At 47.4% G+C, this 20,008-nt stretch overlaps 1 protein-coding gene across 2 annotated transcripts in view; it reads right to left on the minus strand.

The window, feature by feature from the left end:
* TBC1D2 (TBC1 domain family member 2) overlaps positions 1 to 20,002 on the minus strand; it is a 42,734-nt gene extending 22,732 nt beyond the window's left edge. The window contains exons 1-5 of one of the 2 annotated variants that reach the window (XM_019966264.2): positions 19,397 to 20,002; positions 16,596 to 16,737; positions 12,082 to 12,229; positions 6,554 to 6,687; positions 2,549 to 2,733 (exon numbers count right to left, since the gene is read on the minus strand). In XM_019966264.2, coding sequence (XP_019821823.2) covers positions 2,549 to 2,733; positions 6,554 to 6,687; positions 12,082 to 12,229; positions 16,596 to 16,737; positions 19,397 to 19,771 — 984 coding nt within the window. In that variant the 5' untranslated portion in view covers positions 19,772 to 20,002. Of the gene's footprint in view, positions 1 to 2,548; positions 2,734 to 6,553; positions 6,688 to 12,081; positions 12,230 to 16,595; positions 16,839 to 19,396 lie in introns of both variants that reach the window. The other variant, XM_070794813.1, reaches the window with a different exon arrangement.
* Between the last annotated feature and the right edge of the window lie 6 nt (positions 20,003 to 20,008).

Consider the following 20,008-nt stretch of genomic DNA (forward strand, 5'->3'; position numbering starts at 1 on the left):
TTGCGGGCAAAACCCCAGTTGGTAAAACTGGGGTCCCTGTTCCAAATGTGGAATAAAGGTAAGGACTGCCTCTGGCCCACGAGCAGAATTCTCAGAGGCCCTCGGGGTGTGTGCGGGAAGGAGTCAACAGGGAGGGCACAGAATGCCGAAGTCACAGCCAAGATGACCACACCTGCATGTCTGGGGCAGCTGCTGGCTGCCAGGTACTGAGTTTTGTGAGTCTTGACACAGACCTTTTCAGTAAAACATGATGATAGCCCTATTTGATGATAGCTCCATTTATAGAGGAGGAAGTGGAGACTGAGAGAGGTTAGGGAACTTGCTCAGGGCCAGGACCGTCTTATTTAAAGGTCTGTGCGTTGAATTGCCCTCTAGACTGAAGTGCATTTGGGAAATGATGGGTCAGAGAGCAGGCAATTCACTCATTCCCTGAGGCAAAAGCTCAGTCCCAAGACAGTCTCTTCCCACTCTCTGTCCCAAGAAAGTGCGCGAGTAAGAAAGTCCAGATTCTCTAATGCTTGAACAACTTCTCCCTGATGTTTTCAGGCTGACTGTAGGGGAGCTGTCAACAGCCTAGGTGGCCCTTACTAATGTCCAAGAGCTGGCCTCATTTAGTGAAGAACGAAGAATCCTCCAGGGTTGCACAACCACTAGGGGCAACCACTAGGTCTCCCAGGGCTTCTTCACTTGACAAGAAGGCGATGGCACCCCACTCCAGTACTCTTGCCTGGAGAATCCCATGGACAGAGGAGCCTGGTGGGCTGCAGTCCATGGGGTCTCTAAGAGTCGGACAGGACTGAGCGACTTCACTTTCACTTTTCACTTTCATGCATTGGAGGAGGAAGTGGCAACCCACTTCAGTGTTCTTGCCTGGAGAATCCCAGGGACGGGGGAGCCTGGTGGGCTGCCGTCTATGGGGTCGCACAGAATCGGACACGACTGAAGCGACTTAGCAGCAGCAGCAGCAACAACACCCTAAGAGGAAAGGCCACCCACACTTCCTAGAAAGAAGGGAGAAGATGCACAGAAAGGAGAGGAAGTGTCTGCATTCTACATTTCTCTTCCTTTCCAGGTCAGGTTTGGGACTTTCATTGTCCTGGTCCAGGAATCAGGAAACTGCTACAGCTCAGCTTAATGCCCTTGGTTCTCAGGAGCGGCCTCATGACACTCACGACGGGAACACACCCTCACGACAGGAACACAAAGGTAACGGGAGACAAGAGTGATGGCTGGGGTGCTAGGTGTCATCAGAGGAGACTTCATTTGCTGTAAGGATATATTTGGGTGCTGTAAGGGCTGTGTCTTTTCTCACCGTTTGTTCTCCAGTGCCTAGAACACCGTGTGTCTGTAACAGGGCCTCAGAGAAGGCTGGGTGAATAAACAAATGAGCAGAGAACCCAGGAATGGATGAGTTTCCTCCTTTGAGGACTAAAGTCACCTGCTGCTTCATTAAATGTAACCCCTGACCTGCCAGGTATGAAGGCTCTGCTGGTTCCCAAAATAACTGTTTAGGGTGAGAAAGGCAGAGAAAGGGCCAAAACAAGGTAGGGAGAGTGCTTTTCTGGACTGTGTTCTCCAAAAACAGAACAGAACGGAAAAGAAGAAACGAACAAAGGAGAGACTATTTAGAAGTAAATACAGTATACTCTTTACCTCCCCAGGAGCAAGAGCAGAAGTAATGCAGAAAGAGACTCAGGGTTTCATAATAACTTTCGTGTTGGGTTTTCTTAGCCAAGGCTCAAGCATGAGAGTGTACACCTTCCTCTCAGAGGAGAAGGAGCCTGGGACCTCAGCCGGGCCCATCTCTACAGCACCACGGGCCCTGAGCTCAGGATTTTCGGTAGCAACTGTGCTGGTGTAATCACTCTTATTGTGCTAAAGAGAACCTACTGCCTCTGCTGCATTCCCCACTGCTGCTCTGCCACATGACCCTGACTACTTCATGAGGTCACTGCCAGATGTGAACCTGATTTACTCTCTGGCTGGTAGGATTTTTGAAGGATTTGCACATCTGTGTATGTGTGTGACCTGTTTTCTACAACGACCATGTAGCTCTTTCTTTTAACTGCTAGAATTAACTTCTGTCTCTACAACACTTGAATCTTTCTCCCTGTCACTGTCCTCTGTGCTTAGCCCTTGGGCCGCACACAGAGACCTGTCCGCTTTTTCTGCCCCGTGACAGTCCTTCAGAAATCTATACCCAGTTACCAGCTGCCAGCTCAAAGATCCCCCAGTTCCTTCAGTGGCCCCTCCCAGGACCTTGCATGCAGATCACTCTCCTCCAAACACTGTCCCTCTTCAGGTGTGGGGTCAGGTCATGGACAGTCTCCCAGGGGAGATCTGAGAGACCCTGTCCTTGGTGGCCTTCGGTCACCTAGTCCGAGTGACAGCATGTCCCTGACTGATCAACAGCACAGTATTCCCAGCCACATGCAGTTTGGCTGTTTAAGGACCTAGACTAGCGAACACATCATATCTGATTTGTCCAGGGGCACCAGGCCCAGAGGAGAGCACCAGAGCCTGGGGCCTCTCTGGGGCCAGAGCTCACCTTCTGAGCCTTTAGCTCCTTGGTGAGCATCAGAACCTGCTGCTCCAAGGCCAGTACTTTCTCCTGGGCAGTTCGGTTCCGCATGAGCCCTTCACTGAAGAGCGGGAAGGTGTTGCTCTGGCTTTTGGCTTTCCGAATGAGACTGGTGGTCAGAGAGGACTTCAGAGAATTTGCTGGATCCTTCCCTGCTCAAAAGGAGAACACAGAGGTTGTGATCAGCGGCCTCAGTAGTTCTCAACCTTGGGGTTGCTGCAGAAGCCCTGGAAGGCCTGGTAAAATGTAGATTGGGGACCCACCTCCCAGAGTTTTTCCATCAATAGGCCTGGGGAGGGGCTTGAGAATTTGCATTTTTAACCGTTCCTAGGGGATACTGATATAACTTGTGCAGGGATCACATTCTGAGAATCAAGAAACTAAATCAACATTGTTTACACTGTGCTGGCTGGCTCATCCAGCCCATCCTCCAAACCGTGCCTGTTCCCTACTCTCTGATTTCACCCTGCAGGTGCTACCTCCTATGACCCTGCTGGTGTCTGCCAGGTGGCCATCTCCTCAGCCACAGGTCCAGGCTGGAAGTACTTTTTCTTATTTCAGGATTCCTCCTCTACACTCCGGGCGATTTTCAAAGCACACAGATCTGTCCACTGACAGGAGCACAGAAGATCCATACTCTGCCTTCTCGTCCCAGTGAGTAATGGAAACCTTCATTTGATTCTAATTACAAGCTAAATTAGGAGAGTCATACTTTCCATAGCTGAATGTCTCAAGGCTATATCCTTTTATTTCCTCTAGGGCCTGGGTCAGCAACCAATGGCCCATAGGCCAAATCAGGCCCTGGCCTGCTTTTGTAAATAAAGTTTTATTGGAACCCAGCCCTGCTCATTTATGTGTGCATTGTCTGCACTGCTCTCACACCACAAAGGCAGAGTTGAGTACTTGCCATAGAGACTGCATGGCCTACAAAGACTCAAATATTTGCTATTCTGGCTCTTTGCAGAAAATGTTTGCTGATCCATGCTAAATTTTATTCTTAAATCTAGTGTTTGAAAAATCACTTGTCCCACCCTACTCCCAGCCGTGCTTTAGAGCTCTGCCATCAGCCTGCATGTAGGGCCATGCAATGGTCTCAAGGTCAAGAGATCTTCAGAATTTTGACTGCATGGCATACACCATGTCTGTTATGAGGGCCCAACAGAAATTCTTCTCAGCTCTCAGTGCCAGAAAAATCTTTGCTTCTTTCAAGAAAATATGTGTTTATAGTTTTATGGACACTGAAAAATAATCTAACTGCTTACATTTCCCTCTTTGCCTTGGCTGCTGAAAAGTTCAGAGCCACATTTGCTGCCTACTTTGGTACAGTATAGGATTTTTTTCTTGAGCCATCTTAATTTTCTAACTCAATTTACTCATTTATCTTCCCCCAATAGTACATCTTAAGGAGTCATACCTAGTCCTTTTAGGACTATGATGTTAAAACTAAGGATGAGGTATGAGATCCCAGGGGAGAGGACAGATAGGACTCGCAAAATGAGCCCGATGACTTTAGCAACTTTCTTCAGGGACCAGGCCAAGGGACAACCAGATAGTCTGGAACAGATAAAAAACAACTCCTTGGTCTTGTTGAAGGTAGGAACAAAATGGTCTTTTTCCAGACTTAAAAGAAACCTGATTGTTGTTGTTGAGTTGCGTGGTTGTGTTCGACTCTTTGTGAACCCATGGATTGTAGCTTGCCAGGCTCCTCTGTCCAGGGATTTCCCAGGCAAGAATACTGGAGTGGGCTGCCATTTCTTTCTCCAGGGGATCTTCCCAACTCAGAGATCGAACCCTCATCTCCTGCTTTGTAGGCTGATTCTTTACCACTGAGCCACCAGGGAAGCCAGGGTTGCCACGGCAGCCCAAAAGAAATCTGGTTGGGCCAGTTACAAAGCAGCCTGCAGTGCTCAGATGAATGCAATGCTTCTCTCTCTTGCCATGGGGTCTAAGAGAGCAGGGAGGCTCCCTGGAGCCCTGCTACCCTCTAATAACACTGCTGTCCAGCAGCCCTGAGGGCAGGCAGGGTAGCATCACTGTGCCTATCTTACAGTTGAGGAAAAGTAGGCCTAAGGCAGTGGTTTTCAATCAGTGCCCTAGGATTTCACGGGAGTGCCTCAAAGGCTGACTAGGGAGAGGCTTTGAAAGAGCCTAGACTCCCAGTTCTGCTTTTATCTGCTTTGTGTATCAGATTTTGCTTGTGCGGACAAGGTTTCATGACAATAAAGAGGTAGATTTCAAAGGCAAGACTTAGAAATGAGGCTTCAAGCAGTAGTATGGGGCCAGATTGTTGGGCCTGAATCTTATTCTGTACTCACTGTGCAGCCATGAGCCAGTCACTCCACACAACGGTCCCCAGTCCACTTGGTTATTAAATGAGAACAACAGTATTTACTGCTCAGGTCGTTGTAAAGACTAAATGGATTAATGGAGTGTAAAGCCTTTCGTGCATGTGGATGAAACTTGAAAAGATCCTGCTTTAGTAAAAGACACCCATCACAAAGGACTATATGTGGTAGATTCCATTTCTATGTAATGTCCAGAAAAAGTAAATCTATAGAGGCAGAAAGAAGATTAATGTTTGCCTAGAGCTGGAGGAAGATGGAGACTGAGACTGATGACTGAGCAGTATAGGGTTCCTGCTGAGGGTAATAAAAATGTTTTAAGGATTTCTCAGTTCAGGGGCCTTGGGTTCAATCCCTGGTTGGGGAACCATATTCCACATGCCACAACTCAAGAATTCATAAGCTGCAACTAAAAGAGTCTGCATGCTGCAACTGGCACAGCCAAGTAAATAAAATAAGAAAAAAGAAAAGTTTTAAAATAGATTATGGTGATGGGTTGCACAACTCTGTGAACATACTGAAAGCCACTGAATTGTATGCTTCAAAGGAGTGAATTGCATGGTATGTGAATTACTGGCAATTTGATCTCTGGTTCTTCTGTCTTTTCTAAATTCAGCTGGTACACCTGAAAGTTCTTGGATATCTTAACGAAACTGTGACCACTGCCCCCCGACCCAGCAAAAAAAGGAAAACCGTTTAGAGTAGCCCTGGTACAAAGAACCTGCTATTGATTCGATATAGTACTGATTTTCTCTTGGGCTGTTGGTTTACCAGACAGTGCTCCACACTAAAGTCACTTCTGTGCAGCCCAGGGGTTCTCTCTACCATAAGACTTAGCTAGTTTTTTCCCAATTGTTTCCAAGTTAAAATATGTCCTAAGGTATGAATGCCCATTCAAAGATGCCAACCCACCCTGATGGGTCACTCATATTTTGAAAAACAAATAATAAAGTGCCATATCATGGTAGGAAAGAATACTTTGAAGTCACTTGTTCTGCTTCTTCAGGCTGATCTGATTTTAATCATCCCAGAAAAGCATTTTCATATCCTTTCTTTACAAATTGAAAAAAAAAAAGGAAGGGAGAAAAAGTGAGAGATATTTTCCTTTATTACTTCAAGAATCATTTCTTGGTGTTTCAGTTTGGGAAAATGAAAGGTGTTCTGGAAATGGATGGTAGTGATGGAAAGTGATGGTAGCACAAGAAATGTGCAAGTACCCTACACTTAAAATTGGTTAAAGTGGTAAATTTTGTTATGTATTTTTACCACAATTTAAAAATAAAAGTGGGTGGGGGGACTTCCCTGGTGGTCCAGTGGCCAAGGCCCTGCATTCCCAATACAGGGGACCCAGGTTCAATCGCTGGTTGGGGAACTAGATCCCACATGTCGCAACTAACGGTTTGCATGCCGCACCTAAAGATCCTGCCTGTTGCAAAGGAGATTCAGCACAGCTAAATAAATTCAATTAAGAAAAAAAAAAGAATCGTTACTGCTGCTAGACCCATGGAAGCCCAGGAGGACTGATCTGGATCGTTCCGTCTTTGACACAAAAGCAGGGACGCTGGTTTAGGGGAAGACAGAGGACACCAACTTAGTCTCTGAAGGCAGCTCGGGCCTGGGCAGAGCTCACCTGGGGCGCCAGGGCCAGGGGGAGAGGGCTGCTCCTCTCTCTGCGTCTCCTCGCTCAGTGGAGAATCTTCTCCGGGGGGTCTGTGGTTTGCTCCTTGGGTCTGCTTGTTGCCCCGGATGTTACACATTGTGTTTCTGAAAGGAAAATAGAGGGTCACGAGGCTGATGGCCTTGCTGTGCTGCCCACTGCCCTCCCCGCTGCCACTGCTGGTGCTCAGGCTACGTCCCCAACCCCGATCACGGCCTGATCAGCCTGCCTGACTCCAGGTTCCCTGCAGGATGCACCCCATCTGAGCCTCTCCCAATACCCTCATCCTTCTCCTTCCGCTTTTTCATCATACACGTCACCTTCCGTACATAACATTCCTTGTAAGCAATACAAGCTTGACTCCTCTGCCTCCAACTCCACTGCTGGAATGTAAGCTCCATGAGGGCAGGGGTGTTTGTCTGCTTTGTTCAGTGAAATAGACTTGTCGGATTAACTTTCCTGAAACCTTCACCTGGTCTTAGAACGACTTGGCTTAAAAAGCACTAGTGGCTCCTGACTTCTGCTGAGAGAAGTTCCAAACAACTTCCAGCCTCCTGCTCCCTTTGCTTTCTTTCCCTGCTCAGACCTGTTCTCTCGGCAGCCTTCACTGATCACCTCACAGCCTCCAAGGTGCTTACTGTACTTCAGGGATGGGCCTCCCTTTGACCAAGCACTTGCCTAGGCTAAGTAATGGTGTCTTTTCTTCAAGAACTGGGCACTAACCTACCTGCATGCCTGTGGGTACCTGGCACTGGGTCACATGTGCCCAGAGTGCAGACTCAACAGATATTTTTTTTCCAACATGGGCTATTTTTTAAAAAGTCTTTATTCAATTTGTTACAATATTGCTTCTGCTTTATGTTTTGTTTTTTTGGCCACTAGGCATGTGGGATCTTGGCTCCCCCACCAGGCATCAAACCTACACTCCCTGCATTGGAAGGAGCAGTCTTAACCAGGGAAGTTCCCTCATCAGTGTTTGCTCTGCAGGAAGGAACTCGGTATCACCAAAAGCTGACCGGGCACTACAGACCACAGAGAAATTCACAGTGAGTTGAAATGGATGAAAAGGCAGTTTAACTGAGTTTATTTTCCCTCTGCAAAGCGATAAAAGCAGATATATTCCAAAATATAAACAAGGAAGAAAAAAATGAAGAGTTCACTACGTCCATGTTTTTTAAACAGGATATGAACCATTGTACAAGCTGCTCACTTGTGTCTGACTCTTTGCGATCCCAGGCACTGTAGCTCTCCAGGCTCCTCTGTCCATGGGACAAGAATACTGGAATATTGGAGTGGGATTACCATTTCCTTCTCCAGGGGATCTTCCCGACCCAGGGATCAAACCCGGGTTTCCTGCATCACTGGCAGATTCTTTACCATTTGAGCACCAGAGAAGCCCATGGTAGACTGAAAAATCAGTTTGCTATCATGATAAACATCTAAAAAATGGAATAGAGAATATCAGAAGCATCCCACTTAGAAAGGGTTTTCTTTTGTGAATTACATATATGCATACTGAGCTATAAAATAAGATGGTCCTCTGTGTGTGTAAGTTTTTGATAACTAATTCAATCTCTTTACTTGTTATAGGTCTACTTAGATTTTCTATTTTTGAGTCAGTTTCAGTAATTTGTTTTACTTGGTATTTGTCCATTTCATCTGAGTTATCTAATTTGTTAGCATATAATTGTTTATGGTATTCCTGGAAGGAAAGTTATGACCAACCTAGATAGCATATTGAAAAGCAGAGACATTACTTTGCCAACAAAGGTCCGTCTAGTCAAGGCTATGGTTTTTCCTGTGGTCATGTATGGATGTGAGAGTTGGACTGTGAAGAAGGCTGAGCGCCGAAGAATTGATGCTTTTGAACTGTGGTATTGGAGAATACTTTTGAGAGTCCCTTGGACTGCAGGGAGATCCAACCAGTCCATTCTGAAGGAGATCAGCCCTGGGATTTCTTTGGAAGGAATGATGCTAAAGCTGAAACTCCAGTACTCTGGCCACCTCATGCGAAGAGTTGACTCATTGGAAAAGACTCTGATGCTGGGAGGGATTGGGGGCAGGAGGAGAAGGGGACAACAGAGGATGAGATGGCTGGATGGCATCACTGACTTGATGGACATGAGTCTGAGTGAACTCCGGGAGCTGGTGATGGACAGGGAGGCCTGGTGTGCTGCGATTCATGGGGTCGCAAAGAGTCGGAAACGACTGAGCGACTGAACTGAACTGAAACTGAAACTGAATAAATCTTTTTATTTTTGTAAGGTTGGTAGTAATGTACCCCTCTCGTTTTTGACTTTAGTCATTTGAGTCTTTTATTTTCTTGGTCTTTCTAGCTAAATGTATGTCAATTTTGTTAACCTTTTCAAAGGACTATCATTTGATCTTAAACTTGTTTTTAAAACAAAATCCAAAGTTTAAAAATAAAATAAAATTAAAAAAAAAAATTAAAAAATTAAAAAAAAAAAAAATCCAGCTTTTTGGTATAGATGAGTCCAGAATAGGAAAAGACTGAGATTGTTCTCTTATGGCGAGTACAGCTAACTGATAGAAGGTAAAATTAATCAATTAAATTAAGAACAGAGAAGAAATTAGAACTCAGCACTCCTAACACCTGAACTTGAATAAGGTACCCTTGACTCCTTGGGCTAGACATTTCCTCCTCCTAGTTCTTACTATGAAAGTATTAGTTGCTCACTTGTGTCCGACTCTTTGCAACCCCATGGATTATATAGCCCGTCAGGCTCTTCTGTCCATGGAATTCTGCAGGCAAGAATACTGGAGTGGATAGCCATTCCCTTCTCCAAGGGATCTTTGCAACCCAGGGATTGATCCTAGAGGAGCACTATTACGGATTATCACTCTGTGCTGGTCTTGTACTGAGCCCCATGACATGAATCTCACACATGATTTGGCGAAGACCCTGGGGAACATCCTGTAGCCAGAGGCACGGTCTGGTGGGATGACTGCACTTTGCCTTGCCCAGGGACTGCAGCCTCCCCACCATGTCCAGGGTCTCACAAGTAGTCACTCCTGGGGTATGCGAAGGCATAAAAACCCCAACTTTGTTCAGTAAAGATCGTTCTAAGCCCTTGTATATGTCTCTGCTGGGGACAGGAGGCTCACTAACTGATGTCACAGACCAGGTGGCCACAACCCACCCAAACTACTGTGCTTGGAAGAGGCATCTCCACTGTATTGACTTTGCTTAGAGCAGTTCATGGATCATTTTCTGTGTAGGTTTAACTAGGTCTGAAAGGCCTGGTTGAACATGGGAGCAGTGGTCATAAAGCCTTGTTCTGGAAGGACAGATAACCTTGGGCAGGTCATTTATCCTCTCTGAGCCTGGGTTTTCTCATGTGCAATGAGATGAGGGATATATCCACAACCAACAATGACCTGGCCCTTGCATGGGCCAGGTCCAAGAGAAACACTAGGAACTCACTCATCTCATCCTCACCTACACACACTCAACTCATTTACTCCCCACAGGAGCCCAAGGAGGTAAGTCCTGTTATAACCTCCACTAGACAGGAAGAATTGAGACTTGGAAAGGTTAAGGAATCAAAGCCACAGAGCGAGCAAGTGGTGGAACTGAGCCACAGATGTGGATGTCTAACCCATGTCTGAGAACTTAACCATTAGATGCTACTTTTCAAGTTTGTCCGGACATCTCAGTGAGAGCATAAAGCACTGAGCACAGTGTCCTTCCTTGAGTATGACCGGGGCTCATGGCATTGCCAAGAGCAAATACCAAGCCCAGTCAGGCAAGGGCGTGCAGGAGACAAGGGTCTTTCCAGGGCTGTGGGGCAGGCAGGGCACTTGCAACACCATCTCACATTTTCTGTGGGTTATTTCAAGTAACAGTGATCCTCGGAAACTTCCTTTTTTGCATGTTCTTGGTTCCGCTTCTCTTGTTTGGTGGCCGTCAGTAGGCATGATCCTGGTTTGATCTTCGTGAGACCACTCTGGACACACACTGGCTGGGTGTTTGGGTTCCTCAGGCTCCCTCTCCCCACAGCACGCTCACCCCCTGTACCCAGCTCCCTCCTGCTTCACCCAAGGGAAGATCCTCTGCAGGGTGCCCTCCTTGTCCACTCATCCTGGGGGGCTCAATCATGCCGCATACCCCCAAGTCTCTCTCTCCAGATCAGATCTCTCTCCTGAGTTCTAGGCCTTTCCATCCAAATGCCTGTGGTGGTAGTTCCATCTCTAGCCAGTAGGCCCTAAAGGACACTCATCATTATTTTCCCTAAAATCTGTTTCTCTCCTGGGAATAGCACCACTCCCCTACTAGTTACCCAAGCAAATTCAAACACTGAAGCCGACAGAGAGGAATGCTATATTTGAGTCACACAGAACCAAGGTCTCTAATTCAAGTCCAGCAAACAATCTATTCTGCTTTCTAAGAGGCCCCAGCTCATCTGACGTCCACAGAGAAAACAAGCACCCAAACAGGATCAGTAGTGGGTATCGTCTGAATTCTCCAAAGCTTCCACCCCTTCAGTTAGAGCAACAATAAAAGCAGCAGATAATATTCAATATTTAAGTGCTCACTGATACCCAAGCACAATTCTAAAGCAGTTTACCTTTAAACTTCTTGCCCCAAACACACATGAGGCAAACATTACTGCATTTACATTTACTAACAATCTGAGTGAAGCACAGAGAATTCAAACATCTTGCCAAGGGTGGAATAGCCTATGACTGGTGGGGCCAGGATACAAATGCAGGCAGTGTGGTCTGAGAGCCAGGCTATAGTGCTGTCTTCTTATAAGCTGTTTAAAACAAAGCCTGCCAGTAGGAAATATAAATTATATATACCACACATGAGTAAATGAAAAAGAAGCTGAGACATAATCGAAATACAGTAAATTACACATGCGAAAAGTGAATAATGATGCATTTGACATTTGTAGAAAACTGTGAAGCCATCACTCCGTTACACTGAATAGATCTCAATTATGCGCATATGTATGGGTTTCCCTGGAGCTCAGTGGCAAAGAATCTGCCTGCCAATATAGGAGATAAGAGTTGTGTCCCTGGGTTGGGAAGATCCCCTGGGGAAGGGCATGGCAACCCACTCCAGTATTCTTGCCTGAAAAAATCCCATGGACAGAGAAGCCTGGTGGGCTACAGTATACAGGGGTCGCAAGAGCGCTGGACACGACTGAGAACTAAACAACAACAACAACGCGCATGTGTATACGGAAAATGTGAGGAAGGAGGTGCTAAGAACGCTTGCCTGGGTAAAAGGACTACGGGTAATTCCAAAATTTATACCTTTCTGGGTGTTCCTAATTTCTTACAGACAACGTGTACTATTTTAAAAATCAGAACAAAGGTAGTATTTTAAAGTAATGATGGCATGAATTGAAAATAAAGAGCCTAACCCCCAACCCAGGTCCACCTCCCCGCAGGGGAGTCATACCAGATTGCTGTAAGCTCTGAAGGAGGGGCTGCCTGCAGCTTGGCAGGCCTCTCAGCTGCATGGCACTTACTGTATTTCAGTTCCCAGGTGCTTGAGGGAAATATTCTGAAGGGCTGAAGGCCTGGCATGGACTGGCTGCCAGGCAGCTGCCACACCCACAAGATCAGTGGGCGTTTTCACGGGACACAGGAACGCCTCCTCCTCCTCCTCCTCTTGCTCTGAGGAACAAAGAAAAGGGAAATCATCCATGCTCTAAGTCACTGCACTTAGGAAGACAAGCCGGGCAGTGTTATGATTGGGAGCAAGTGAGAGTCTGTGAGCTGCAGAGCAAGGCTTCCCTTTAGGTTAACAGCAGCCAGAGGCAGGCTTTTCACCAAAGGTTTTGCTGGGACAACCTTCCTAGAAACCCCCTTAAAAATCTGCAGAACTGTGGATATTTCTACATCTGAGAATCCATCCCAAAGAAGTTCTAGGAGATGCAGACAAAGCTTTATGAGCCAGGAGGTTCATCCTGGCACTGTTTGGCCTCACACTAGAAATAACATTAAGGGTCTGGGGAGAGGTTAAACACATCATGATGCCTTCAGGCAATGGACTGTCACTCAACCATTGAGAACAATGCTAATGAAGAATGCTTAGGAATATGGGAAATATCCACAGGATATAAAGTGGAAAAAGTTGAGATTCTAGTATGATCTCAACTGTCCAGAAAAAGTCTCAAAGAAGTACACTCTGCAATCTTAACAGAGGTCAGAACTGCATGATGGGGTTAGAAGTGGGCAGGTTATGCTCATTATAGTTTACTTCTCCCCCCACCCCAAAATTTTCTACAGTAAACATGGATTCTTTTATAAACAGAAAATATACATTTATCAAAAGCAGATGTTAATAACGAGATTTTATAACACAGGGAAATTTTAGGGACACAATACTGAGTGCCAAAAAAGCTAAGTAGGGCCTTTTGTATTATTATATGATCAGAGATATGTTTAAATAAAAGGCAGGCAGGAGTCCATGACATAACATTAACATTGGCTGTCTCTGGGTGATAGGCTTATGGTTACTTTTTCTTCTAGTATTCTATGTTTCCAATACGTTCTGCTTCCTCCAAAATGTTTAATAGTAACGAAGGTTTCAAGGCTAAGGAAGCATTATTTGAAGTATAAGAGAGAGGGAGGCAAAATATTTCGAGGTCAGTTTTGAGTGTTACAAAAAGTGGGAGAGAACTCAGGCCACTGGAGGGGTGGCATGACCGTGATCAGGCAGCCCCTGAGGATGACAGGATAGCAGACACTCTTTGTTTGGAGCCCTCTCACTGAGAGAGTAAAAGATTGCAGGGGTAGAGGAAATTTATTTTTGCACTACATCTACACAGAGGGCATGGGTGCAAAAACATAAAAAACACAAGCACACCTCTGAAGGGCTGAGGGCTTGGCATGGACTGTTTTATGGGTTCAGTTCCAGACAGATGCCCCCACAGAAAACAGAACTGATATGACCCAAGGCTCTGGTCTGGGGTCTCTGGGCCCCTCTCCAGCCTAGAGAGGGAGGTGTACATGCCCTCAGGGAGGTGCCCACACAAAAAGCTTTCAGTAGCATTTACTTGTAATTCTCCTTTTGCCTGAACTGTAGGGACTGCCACATCATCAGTCTGAAGAAATCAGCACAATGAAATTGCCTAGCCAGAAGGTCGCTGCTTCCCCAAAGGGCCCTGAACAGATGACCAGTTGCCCCCACAGCCTGAGGGGTGTCGGGGGGGTGTGCGTGTGAATCTGAAGACTAGGGTTCAAATTTCAGTGCTGACATTTTCTTGCTGTGTGACCTTGGACAGGTCTCTTGACCCCTTCGAGCCTCAGTTTCCTCTTCTGCAAAACGGGAATAACTACCTACCTAAGATCTCTGTGAGGATTAGGGAACTTGAGGCACGTAAAGTGTGAGAACAGAGTAAGTGGTATATGTATTTCTATGATGATATACATAAAAGTCCTTCGTAAACTGTGTCCTACTTTGGCAAAGTGTTATTATTATTATTATAGATCTGCTGACTCCCCCTTGATCCTCCATGGCTCTTATAGAGACCAGTGTTTACGGCAACTATAAAATAACGGTGTTTAAAATAAAGGTGTATAAAATAAACACTTAAAGGCCGCAGAGAACATGCCTTGCAGATTGCTCAAGGACATGATTAAACACTTTTGAAGAAGATGAAGTGTCCGTGACTCAAAGTCAGATGCAAGTCTGTTGGTTTTTGCTCCCCTAGGAGCATGCCTCTGCTTCCTCCCAGGAAGGGTGGAGGCTGGAGAGGTGGGGCAGTCTGCTCTAGCGGGGTCTGCCAACTTGCTCAAGACTCCGGAAATGTCTTTCTAGGGAAGGTTCCTCAGGGCCCCTGTGTCCAGGAGGGTGGAGGCTGCTGTGGGATGAGAAAGGCTTCAGAGGAGAAGTCTACATCCTGGCTTCCTGCATCTTACCCCAACCCTATTCCCCAACCCACCCCCTCCCCACGCCCCACCCCCAGATCCCCGAAGGAGACTGGTGCCTGGTCATTAAGGCAACTCCCCTCCCCCGACATCCACTGCAGGGGCAGGCCCAGAAGAGGCCCACTGAGTGTGTTGAACCAAAGGCATTCTTCTGATAACCTGGTTCTTTGGACACTTGGGAATCCTGTCAATGGAAGGCTTCCTTGGTACTCCTAGTCTGAGGTTGATCTGGCAACTGTGTCATTCAGCCACAGGTTCTGGCGTAGTCAGGGCTATTGGCTCTCCCAGAGATGGGAGAGGAGGGTGAGAAGCGCAGAAGCAAAAGCAAACACACCCTTCCCCAAAGAAAGTGCTTAGCAGCATAAAACACACAGAAGGTTCTCTCTGGAAATTATGAATGATTATCATAAACCATTAAAAAGAAGTATTTACCATGACAGTGTACAGACACATTCAGTAACTGCATTATTAGGGCAGTTCTCAAGCACTGAGCATTCACTATGTATCCGGCTTTATGCTAAGGGCTATATATTCCTTTTCTCACTTAATGATAAAATTCAATATACTTACTGACACATTCATTCAGTAGATACCCAATGTGCCCGGCAGGGCATCAGGTACTGAGGATACAGGTGACAGAGACATGGAACCCACCTTTGGAGGGTAGGGGGCAGAGACTGACAAGCACACTGTGATTAGAACATAACGTTAACTGTCTGCAAAAAGCGTTGAGAGCTCACAGAATCCAGCTGGCAAAGTCCTGGAAGGCTGCCAAGAGGAAGTTAGCAAGGAGGTGACAGTGGAGTGTGGCCGGAGAGTGTAAGCAGGAATGTGTCACGTGGACAAAAGTAGGCAGGGACGCCTCTGGTGCTGCTGAAGTGCACAGCACAAGGTAGGCACTGGGCGCACAGGCAAAGGTGAGACCAGGAAGGACAAGGCCTGAATCTGGTGCTAAAAAGCTGGGCCTGGGACATGGAGGGCGGCCATGGAAGGGGGTGCGGCTCAGGTTCTCATTTGAGAAAGCTCGCTTGGGCTACAGTGAAGAGGTGGGGTCTGCGGTGGCAGGCTGGGACACGCAGACACTGGAGAGGAGGCTGCTGTGGTTGTCCAGCTAAGAGTGGAGGCCTGACCCAAGACAATAGCAGTGAGCACCTGGATCTGACGTGCACGCCAGAAAGCAGACATCGCCGGCCCAGGCGACTGACTGGACTGGCTGAGATTCAGGAAGGGGCAAATGGTAAATGAAGGCCATTGGCTGAGGGAAGGAAAAGTGGGGAGAAGGATAAAGGCAGATGAGCTCGGTCTGTAATGCATCTGGGTACTAGGGTCTAGGAGGCGGCTGGTCACAGGTCCCGCCCTCGCCCACGGGGGTCCCTGTCAACTAATGGTGAAGCATGTTAGACACGCTACAGCCCTGTGGGTGGTTTTCTGTCTCAGTTCTAAAACCTGCCAGTCACAGTCCTGGCTGCAATATGGGTGTGGGAGGGTATGAGCTCCAGGACTCCTCCATGCTGAGACGTTTTAGGATTTGGGTTCTTATGGGTCACCTGGGGGTAAAGGTTCTGCCCTACAGAAACATGGGATAAGATCACAGATCTACTCGACTCACAACACAAAAGCATTTATGTCAGAAGCAACAACAATAACTGCATTTTCTCATTAACCTTCCTCACAGGTTGTGAAAGTTCTTGAAATCTTTGCATAATTGCTATCATCATAATATTAGCTGACGTCTACTGAACTCTGACAATGCTCAGACATCATTCCAACCACTTAAGCTGTGTAGATTCATTTAATCCTTATAATAACCCTAAGAAGTAGGTATAGTTTATTAACCTCATTTTACAGGGAAGGAAATTGAAGCTCAGAAAGGTTAAGCAACTTGCCTAAGATTGCACAGGATGAGGATCTAAAGCCAGCCAGCATGGCCTCAGAGCCTGTGTTCTTGCCATGGATGCTATACTGTTGCCCTAGCTGATCCTGAGCCACATCCCTGGCTCTCTGCTTCTTTAGCAGAGGACTCCTCCCACTTACTCCCAACAGGAGGGTAGAGGCTTGGTCACCAAAAGCCCTGGGTGTATGAATAGAAGGCAAGCCTGTTGGGTACCTAGCTCAAGGCGCAGGGCAGGCCCATTCCCAGCCAGGGCAGCGTCGTGGGCAGCAGGAAGTGCAGGCAGGCTGTTGTGGAACTCCCAGCGCTTCATCTGCAGCTGCTGCAGCCAGTACAGCATCGCTTGCTTGGTGGCAGCCTGAGAAGCACAAGGGTTAGTTGGCAAGGCCCTGTGCCCACACGGTGGGACTGGGTGAGGGATGTGAGAAGGTCATGGGAAGTTTGGCAACTCTCTCCTTCCTGAGAAAACAAAAAACAAAACAAAACACTGCCACTGTGGATAGGTGCCCATCTTTGAAACACCACATGCTCCTCAGTCATAGAAGATAACCAGGCTCTGATCTTCCACTCAGAGATATCTTAACCTTTCTGGGCCTCAGTGTTTTCATCTGTACTATGGTGATGATAACACTCGGTCCATAAGGTGGTTATAAGGGTGAAATGAGGGAAGGAAAGTGTCCAGCAGAGTTCCTGACATGCAGCAGGAGCTCCAAATGTGCTCACTGGATAAAAGAGTTTGGAGACATTGAGAGAGAGGGAGAGAGCTTTGAAATTCTGACTTGGCTGGGGCCCGGGTAGCATCACTACCTTCTTGTGTGACATCTCAGTGTCCTAGTCAACTTTGTGGAGTGAGGAGAATCCCCCCCTTTCTGAGGATGATACGACTGGGACCTGGAAAGTCACATGCGCTCAACAACAATTCAGTGGCACCTCCAGGCAGCCCACACAAGGTACACCTGACACTGGTCATCAGTCCCCTGGTACTGGATGGTCCACACACCTACTCTCACATCCATTACGTTGCCTGATCCTCCACTGGGGAAGCAGGGCAGGAGTGCTTGGCCCCTGCTATAGATGGAGAAACTTGGAGAAACTAAGGCTGTGAGGTGGCCCAGGCAGATGGTGGTAGAGCTGGTCCCAGAACCCAGGTCTCCCACTTCTAAGCCAGAGACCTGTTATAATTTATGGCCAGGAGAGTGTGACTTACAGAGAGAAGGCCTGGGATCAGATGGGCTGCAGAAGCTGGGCAGCTCGCTAGGATTGGAAGGTAAGCCTCACAGAGATGACCACAGTCAAGGCCGTGTGAGAATATAAGCAAGCAACCAGGGCAAGCCCTCTTCTCAAGAGGGCCAGGGGTGAGGTGTGCAGAAGGCAGGAGGCTCCATGAAAGGGGCCCTCAGCCTGCCATGGAGGGATCAAATCAGATAAAATGCTGTCCACCATTCTCTTTCTATATATCAAAGCTTTCCCTGAGAGACCTCAGCTTCTTCCAGGGCTTCACCATGACCTTGTGCTCACAAACTCCCACTCATACCCAAACATCCCATTTTATTAATTCTCTGGACATGTGTATATTGAGCATCTATGGTATGTGTCAGGGACTGTGGTAGGCAGTGGAGACACTGGTGAGCCCACATGGCCCCTCTCCTCTTGAAACTTAAGAATCTACCAAGGGGACATATGACTGCATGTCCTGTTGTTTCCTCAATTGGGGTTCCCTCCTGTCAGTGACTGGCCCAACCAGGCAGTCAGCCAGTTACACAAGCCATCCTTGACTCCTCTCTCATATCCATAGCCACCTGCATATGTCTCCTTCCCCAATGCTACAGCTCAGCCATCATTTTCTCCTGATGGACTGTCACCCACCCCCCACTGCAGCCTGGTCACAAGACTGGCCTAGTCATTAAAGTGCAACTAAAAGCTGTGAGCTATATCCAGGGGGCTCAATAGATTCTCCATTGGCTGGAAGTAGAGGTGGGAGGGAAGCAGTCTACTGGCACACTCCTCTCTGAGTGTGAATTCCAGAACTCCTAGCCCACACCAATCTTTCTTTCCAGTTAAGTTCTAGGCACTTTCACTGGACAAGAAGTTTCTGACCTTGGTTCTGTTACTATGTGTGCTCAGTCAACAAATACGTATTGTGCACCCACTAGATGCCAGCAGTAGTATAGGCTGAGATTAATTCCGCAACTTGTGATGTGCCAGGTGCTTACATACCTTGTTTTAGTCTCACAAACTACCTCGGTACTAAGAGGTTAACTTGCCCAGAGTCACACAGTTAGTAAGTAGCTGATGCAGAATTTGAATCCAAGCCTGTCTAATTTCAAAGCGCATGGCCTTTGCAATGCTTCAGGCTTTTCCAGTTAAATATGATAATAAAACAGAACTTACTGATGAGAAAACAGGTTTGGCTATGCTTCAATGAACAATGTAGGTTGATCAGTGAAACCTAAGTGTTTATCTCCCAATCTCTGCCAATGTTTTCTCAGCATTCACTCCCCTTGGCTACAACATCAAGAAAAGTAATTCAGAATCCAGGCCTTGAAAGAGGATTGTAAAGCTCATATCTTGACTATACTTCAGCCCTAAGTAAGAAAGTTATGGTAACTGCCTAGTTTTTTGTTGTTAAGCTGGTTAAGTTTTGTCTGACTGTTTTGCAACCCAATGGACTGTATCCTAAAAGTTTTGATAAGGTACTGAGAAGTAGGGAAGCTATGAGATTCCAAGTGTGGGCTACACTACTTTTTAGTGGTGTGACTCAAACCAGTCCCTTTACCCCTTTATGACTCAGTTTTTTGATCCGTAATATAGGTCCATCATCCCGGCCTTTACTGCAGGAATCTAATGAGGAAATGGGTGTGAATGCGCTTTGAAAAACACAAAACCCTGGGCACCCAGGGTTCACTGAGGTGATCGGGGTCGGTGATTATGGTAAGTTTATTGTGACCACCCACCCGTGCTCAGCGGTGCCCTGGGATCCCATCCCGGCCAAAAAGGGAAAACAGTGCTCCATTTACCTTCAAGGTAATTATCCTGTTGGGAGTCTTGATTTCGAAAGTCCCCTCCTCGGCGTCCGCCTTGCAATCAAACACCGCACTGGAGAGGTCGATGCTGTCCAACGGATTCGCATCCTGCGCGGTCCGCGAATAATACAGGTGACATTTCCTCTCGTCGAAGAAGAACCAGCGGGATTTCCAGCCCCGGATGGGCCCCTTGCCACCAAACTTACTTAAATATCCACAAAGCTTTGGGGGGGTCGCCTCCAGGGGCCGGGTACAGCCCTCCGACTCCTCCGAAAGCGACACCTCGGGAACCTTGGCCGAGCCAGCAGGCTCTTCGGACCACGGGACGGAGGAACCAGACTCCGCGGGGCTCTCCTGCGCGCCCTCCATCGCAGAGGGACTGGAGGTTAGTGGCCCAACCCCACTCAAATCTTGAAAACTCAGGTGATAACCTTCCAAAAGGGAGTGATCCGACGGGGGCGGGGCCAGTGGCGACCCGCCTCCAGGAGACGACGGAGGGACTCGGTTGGCTGCAGCTTGTGAGCCTCATAGATCGAAAGCCCAGTAGGGGCGGATGGCCACGCCCATTCGGACCTCGGCCGCCAGGACACGCCCCGGCACGCCCTC

The sequence above is a fragment of the Bos indicus genome, chromosome 8 (genome assembly GCF_029378745.1).
Source record: "Bos indicus isolate NIAB-ARS_2022 breed Sahiwal x Tharparkar chromosome 8, NIAB-ARS_B.indTharparkar_mat_pri_1.0, whole genome shotgun sequence".
Taxonomy (NCBI): domain Eukaryota; kingdom Metazoa; phylum Chordata; class Mammalia; order Artiodactyla; family Bovidae; genus Bos; species Bos indicus.